The following is a 7,444-nucleotide window of genomic DNA, read 5'->3' on the forward strand; positions in this document are numbered from 1 at the left end:
AAAAGAAAACCCAAAACAATACAAAGAGTAAACTAAGCAAAACCAGCTAAGAGAAAAGCTGGGCAAAAAAGCGCGGACTCAGGAAAAAGGGGCAAAACAAAGCAGCCAATAGCATCATGCATCAGCTCAGCAAAATATTACCACTCAAACCTTGGTTGCCAGGTAAGAATCAATAAAGCGCTTATCTGAAAGAAGTAAACCAGCCAGTAGAAAAGCAAATCCAGACCTTCCAAGGGAACCAGAATTCCCTGGTTGTCACACAACCAAAACCATACCAAGAATAAGCACCACGTGCGGCAACCTCCATAAAGAAGATCTGACTTGGCCATCCAAAGGCAGAGAACAAAACGAGGCAACCCGGCAATGTTAGCCCTGCACATCATCGTCCGGCATAAGGGGAGCAAATTCCCCTCAAAAATATCAGAAATATAAAAAATCCAAGAGAGCCAATCGAAAGCCGCAGGCCTAAAAACAGCTGGGAAAGGCCACTTTAAGCAACTCAATTCTCTTCCAATTGAAGGTCTTAACTTTGATAGCATGAATAATCCTCCTAATAGAATCCTGAACCGTATTCTTAGAAGCAGTAAATCTCAAAGTGTTTCTATCCCTCCAAAGATAATAGACAGTGCAACAAATAACAAAGTAACAGAACTCCTTCTCAAAGTTGTGAAGCCTCCTATTCCCATCAATGAAATCAAAAAGCTGGAGAAGGGTGGGAGGCAGCAAAAAGTTCCGGAACAGGGGAATAAGAGAAGAGATCACAGCAAAAGTATGGGCACATTGAAAAAAACAATGTACAATACTTTCCGCCTCCTTCCGGCATAATGGGCAAACCGGATTAATAACAATATTCCTTTTAGCAAGTATATCTGCAGTTTTTAAACCATCAAGAAGGGTCAGCCACACATAAGCGGAATGCCTTAAAGCTGTATTCTTGTGCCACACAAATTTGTACCAATGAACCGTTTCTAAGTCAGAATAAAATTTCATGTAAAAGGTCTTAAAAACCGGATTAGAGGAGCCAATCCACGTAACAGCATGGATCGGTCCATTCAAAATAGGAACATAAGTAATACGATTCAAAAGAGGGAAAGCAGACCAATTAGAAAAAGACCATCTCCCATCAGAAATAAATTCCTTCACAGTATAATTATTCAGCAAGTGTCCTTGAGACAGTTCAGAAACAGCAAAACCAGCACACCAAGGGTCCCATAGCATAGACAAATTGCAGTTAATGGATGAGACATGAAAGGCCAAGTCTCCTTTGACCTTGGAGGCAGTGGATGAGATAAATTTCCAGAATTTAGAGGCTCTCACAAGCAAAGGCTTATATGGGGAAGAATACTTAGCTCTAAGCCAATCCCCAACAATAGTGTCAAAATTATAATATCTCCATAAAAAAGAGACCCCATGAGCAAACTGCAGTGAGTTAATGGATGGTAGGCCAAGGCCACCACAACACTTAGGGGTGCTGGTTTTCTTCCAAGAAACCAGATGTAGTTTCTTAGCAGCCACCGAACCATGGAAAAGAAACTTAGAACAAAGTTTATCAATCTGCTTGGAAATTAATTTTGGTAAAATGGAGCCTCTTATCCAATAAGCGATAGTGTTGAAGATGGTAAACTTAAGAAATTGAATTCTACCTGCAAAAGACAAGAATTTGACTTTCCAACCAGCAAGTAGAGAAGCAAGCTTACTCAGAAGTGGTTGGAAGTGAGTATTTTTAAGGTTTTTAGTGGAAATGGGTAGGCCAAGATATGTAAAAGAATTCTCAAAATGCGAGAACCCGAGCAGGGAAGTAATGGACCTGGCTTGAGAAGTGTTATAAGAGAACATAATAGAACATTTTGCATTGTTAACCTTCAAGCCCGAATGATCAGCAAAAATGGAAAGAGCCTCATTAAGCATGTCAGCATTAGAAATAGAGGCCTTTCCAAACACCAGAATGTCATCTGCATAAAGTAGGTGCTTCACCGAAGTATTTCCACAAGAGATCACTTCAAAATTACTGACATCAATCCCACAAGAGAAGGCATCCATAACCACGGAGAAAAGGAGAGGAGATAATGGGCACCCTTGTCTCAAGCCAGAAGTAGAGTGAAAAAACCCCTCCAAAGAACCATTGATGCAAACCGAAAAGAACACATCTTCAATGCACCCCTTAATCCATTTCACAAAAAGTGGAGGAAAGCCTTTAGAATAAGCCGTGATATAAGGAAATCACGAGAAACAGTATCGAAAGCTTTCTTGATATCCAATTTAGCACAGAAAAATTTCTCCCTAGCATTAGCAGCATTAAAACCATTAAGAATCTCTCCAGCCAGGATAACATTTTCAGTAGAGATTCTATCCTTAATAAAGCCAACTTGACTCTTATGGATAATGAAAGGCATGACATCTCTCATCCTATTAGCAATAATTTTGGCAATGATCTTATAAAAGACATTGCAAAGAGAGATGGGGCGGTAATCGGAGATGTTTGAAGCATGAGTTCCTTTAGGGATGAGGGCAATGGCAGTGGCTTTGGCACATTTAGGAAGAACACCCGTGACAAAAAAACCTTTAATAGCTTTACACACCTGATCCCCAATAATATCCCAGGTGTGCTTATAAAATTCAAAGGTGATTCCATCAGGTCCTGGGGCCTTAGAAGTAGAGCCAGCAAAGACCACCTCCTTAATCTCAGAATCAGTAACCGGAGCAATAAGGGGAGCAATATGAGAAGGGGGAATAGTGGCACCAATAGGAATGGGAATGGTTTGAGAGTTATCAGGCTTTGGGGTATTGTAGAGGTTTTTAAAGTGTTGAATGGCAGCATTGGCAATGTCAGAAATGTTGGAAAAAGAGCCCTCATCAGTTTGAAGCTCCCTAATTTTGTTATAAGCTTTTCTAGAAGAAATTCTAGCATAAAGGAAGCCCAGATCATCTTCCCCTTTAGAAAGCCAGTTAGCTTTGGCCCTTTGAATCACCCAATCACTCTAAGCCTTTTGGAGAGAATCCAAAGAGTTGTTAATATCTTTCAATGCAACATTAAGATTAATGTTTAAGGGATCCTTCTGAATATGTTCAAGATAAAAGCCATGCAATTGCTGAACCTCCTTAATTCTACTACAGAGAAAGGAGGCATTGGACCACTTGCTCTTCTTAATAAAATCCTTTAATGTATGAAGCTTTGAGTAAAAAGCAGAAATGGGACTACCCAAATTATGAGAAGCAAAAACAGTAGTCAAGCCATCCCAAAAGCCATTAAGATTAAGCAAATAGTTCTTGAATTGAAACCTAGAAGTATGATTAGAAGCATTGCCCTGAAGAAGAACCAAGGGCGAGTGATCTGAACAAGAGGGGCCTTCCACTTTATAAAAAGAGTAAGGAAATAAATCAAGCCAAGCAGCATTAACCATAATTCTATCCAATTTAATGTGGATAGGATCATCCACTCTTTGATTAAACCAAGTGTAGAAGAACCCAGAGGAGGGCAATTCAAACACACCAGTATTAAAAATCCAGCTGTTCATCTCATCCAGTCGGCTATGGTGAAGGACCCTCCCACCAGCCTTTTCTTCCGGAAATATACAACAATTAAAGTCCCCGAGAATGATCCAAGGAGCCGAAATATTGGTAGCTGAATTCAGAAGCTGCTGCCAAAGGGAGGCCCTTTCGGCATAAATGTTAGCCGCATAAACAACAGACAAAAGGATCGGGGGAAGGGAACCGTAAGAGAGAGTGTCGTGAATGAGCTGCGAAGAGAAGAGAGAGGGAGCAAAAGAAATGACCGTCGGATTCCATTTAATCCAAATACGCCCAGGAGAGGAGCAATGGAAGTTATTGCAACTCTCCTCAAGAGAGAACAGCATGTGGGAGTTAACAAACCTAGAATCAGTCATGGAAGAAAGGGGAACATTGGCTTCCAAAATACAGATCAAATCAAGATGAAAAGAAGTGACGAGATTTTTGCAGGCTAGAACTTTATCAGGGGAGTTGAAACCTCTGACGTTCCAGCAACCAATAGGGCAAAAAGACATTAGTTTTTGGATGAGCGAGTCTTCTTCGCACTCTTGCCTTTGGGTCCTTTGGGTCCAGGAGGATTGGTGGGAGGCTTAGGAGGAATTTTAGGAGGGGCAACCGAGGTAGAAGCAGAATCATCAGGAGGATCCTCTTCGGGTTGCAGAATAGCAAAACGGTTGGGGGAGGAGATAGGGGGATCTGCACAAATAAAACCAGAGGCAGTCGGGTGAGGTTCATGGGACGGAGGAGAAGGAGAAGAGACAGCAAGGTGGTGGTGAGGGGAGTGTGGAGGGTAGTCAGAGGAGGACAAAGAATCCATGGGAGAGTTGAGATTAGGGAGAGGTTCCTTCGGCTGAGCAACCAACAGCGCCGATTGAGGCACATCAATGATAGAAGAAGGAATGTGAGAAGCAGTGGAAGGAGGGGGTAAGGTGGCAGGTGGAGTTAAGGATGATGGTGTAGGAGGTGTGACAATGGGTAAGGTGACAGGTGGAGGTAAGGATGATGGTGGAGGTAAGGTGGTCGGAGGAGCAATAGGTATTGATGGTGGGACAATGGGTGTTGATGAAGGAGGTGGAGGTAAGGTGGTCGGGGGAGGAATAGTGGAACCGGTAGGGGCAGGGGAAGGCAGAAGAGCCATGGTGCTAGGAGAAGGGATGGGAGGTCGAGAAATCCTTGCACGGGAGGAGCTTCTACCACGAGATTGAGGGACAGTAGTTTTAGGTTGTGGATTAACATGGCATAAAGAGGAGGGATGCACAATGGAACCACACCAAGTACAAGGCGTGGGCTTCCAGTCATATATGACTTTTAAAGAAACATCGTCCCCATCAAGACAAACAGGGATTTCTTCCGGTAAGGGGGAGTTGCCAGAAACAAGAACACACACTCTGGCGTAAGTAAGTCGAGTTTTCCATGCAGTTAGCGCATCAACAGCAAGGGGACGGCCAATAAAGCTTGCAATTTTAGAGATACCATTCGGATTCCACACCGCTAAAGGTAAATCCACAATTTTAATCCAAATAGGGATAGAGGAAAACTCATCTCGCTTGGGCTTGAATTTCGGCGACCATTATTGCAGAATGAACGGCCGACCAAAGAAAAACCACGGTCCCCCGGCCCATGCAGTCTGGTAATCCTCCGGAGCAGAAAATTTGAAGAGGAAGAAACCATCTTTAAGTGAAAGAAGCTCCACCGATCCTTTAGGATTCCAGGCCCTCTTGACAGCATTTAACAAACTAAGGTAAGTCGGTCTTGGCCCGATAGAGTAACCAACAAGGGAAGAGCCCCAATCAGGAACTCCTAAAGCGAGCTCATCCGCAGAGAACGGAACCTTTGTAGAAGGTGGGACGAACGCAAGGTAAAACTGACCAGCAACAGGATCCTCTTTAGTAAGGTTGGAAACAAAGTTCAGTTCAACCGGAAGGACAGGAGCCAGAGAAGAAGGGGGGAGGGATCCAGGTATCGGAGGGAAATTCGTAAGATACGAGGAAGAAGCCATGGAGAGGGGAAGGGGAGGACCAGAAAACCCCCCTTCCCGCGCAAGGGCGGGAGGAACAACTCAGTGGCGGCGAGAGGGTAAAACCCTAGCAGAGCTCATGCGCGTTGGAATGGCAACAGTAAATGGAAGGAGGCATATGCATGCAGATGCACATGTAAAATTTTATATTAAGATATCTTTCTCCAAACAAAAAAAAAATGATAAATTTTAAAATTCTTACTTGAATTTTAAGATCAGCACAACATATAATTAATTTATATCATATTTATCTAAAAATATTTTAAATTATTCTTTATAAAAAATATGATCAGAATATTCTCATCCGATATTTTTTCATAATTTTATGTGAGAATCTCTTGTACGATAAGATTATTTCAATGATTGCATGCCCACGACATGGGGTTATTTTATTTCTTTTTGCTACGCGTTGACGTAAGGAATGACACAAGCAGACGTCTAATCATTATCATAACAATTATTGCCATTTCTAAATTAAATTAATCATTTTTTGCTTTTTAATTAAATAGTTTCCTTGGTTGCATGGGCGAAACCCGTTTGGGGCTAGGGGGCAACCCCTAAAAATAAATTATTATACTCTTATTTAAGTGATTTTTAATCTTTATTATAAAAATTTTTAGGCAATTGTCCCCCCTAAAAATATTAAAATACTATAGATTTTAGACAATTGCCCTCAATATAATTAAATACATTGTGTATATGTGTTATTGTTAGGGAATGATAAACCAAATACAAAGAGAAATTGTAAACTTGATATGTCATCAAAAAATTATCTTGATCGAGCACTAATCTCGAGGCAAAAGCAAGCCAGCAACTTCAAAAATTAAATCCGGGATCACCTGAACTTCGATTTTAGCAAACTTATAGTCAAACTGAGCATCTCGGAAATACGAACCCAACGACACCAAATTCGACTCAATCCGAGCACAAATGAGCCCAAATCAAGGACCCGAAGCGCTGTTGAAAGCTTCATACCACTGTTTGAGTTACCAAACGGTTTTCAAATATGACGACCATATATTTAAATCGAGCGGCTCAACGAGACGAATCCAACGAGCCTAAGATCACTGAATTCCAAAATCATTAAGGCCTCCAAATGCCTGACGAACGGCCCATGATCAAGGGATTCAATATCGACCGTCCATCAAACCACTCCACATTTATCCTTGATCTCTTACCTATTTACGAGCCATACCACTCCAAAAATCTATAAATAGACCCCTCGTTTCTCTTGAAAGGGGAACCAAGAAAGAGAGAGAAGAATATAAAAAGAGAAGATAGAAGGAAGAAGCTCCTCCTCGACCACCACCAGAGTTTCGCCGGACCACCACTGGTCCACTATCGGAATCTCACTGGACCACCGCCGGAGCCTCGCCGGACCACCACCGGAGCCTCGCTAGACCACCGTTGGAGCTTCGCCGGACCACCACCTAAGGCCCTCACCTTCGCACCACCTGAGACCCTCACCTTCGCCAGAGCTTTGTCTGACCACCACCTGAGGCCCTCACCTTCGCCAGAGCTTTGTCTGACCACCACCTGAGGCCCTCACCTTCTCCGCACCACCGCCGGAGGCCCTCACCTTCATCGGATCACCACCTGAGGCCCTCACCTTCGCCGGACCACCGCCGAAGGCCCTCACCTTCGTCGGACCACTGCCAGATGCCCTCACCTTTGCCTGACCACCGCCGAAGGACCTCACCTTTGTCGGACCACCTCTAGAGGCCCTCACCTCTGCTAGATCTCCACTTGAGGCCCTTCGCCTTGCCAGATCATTACCTAAGGCTTGGAGTTCTGCCCGGCCATCATCTGAGGCCCGAAGTCCTACTAGATCGACCATCACCTGACACCCAAACTTCTATTGTACAATTGTTACGTGTAATCTGATCGTTCTAGGAGACGAGTCAGTCCATTGTAATCGAA

At 43.2% G+C, this 7,444-nt stretch overlaps 1 protein-coding gene across 1 annotated transcript; it reads right to left on the reverse strand.

The window, feature by feature from the left end:
* Positions 1–465: 465 nt before the first annotated feature.
* Positions 466–2,040, reverse strand: LOC114578901. The gene is made up of 2 exons (XM_028692471.1): positions 1,861–2,040; positions 466–1,554 (listed from the first exon to the last, which is right to left on the reverse strand). The coding sequence occupies exons 1-2, from the start codon at positions 2,038–2,040 to the stop codon at positions 466–468; spliced, it is 1,269 nt and encodes a 422-aa protein (XP_028548304.1).
* Between the last annotated feature and the right edge of the window lie 5,404 nt (positions 2,041–7,444).

This window comes from Dendrobium catenatum, unplaced genomic scaffold (assembly GCF_001605985.2).
Source record: "Dendrobium catenatum unplaced genomic scaffold, ASM160598v2 original_scaffold_210612, whole genome shotgun sequence".
In the NCBI taxonomy this organism is placed as follows: domain Eukaryota; kingdom Viridiplantae; phylum Streptophyta; class Magnoliopsida; order Asparagales; family Orchidaceae; genus Dendrobium; species Dendrobium catenatum.

Excerpts from the sequence above, each read along its gene's own strand:
- LOC114578901 (XM_028692471.1), bottom strand. The coding sequence starts at position 2,040 with ATGGATGCCTTCTCTTGTGGGATTGATGTCAGTAATTTTGAAGTGATC. Across the intron at positions 1,555-1,860 it reads CTGATCATTCGGGCTTGAAG|ATTGATAAACTTTGTTCTAA; the intron begins GTTAACAATGCA and ends ATTTCCAAGCAG.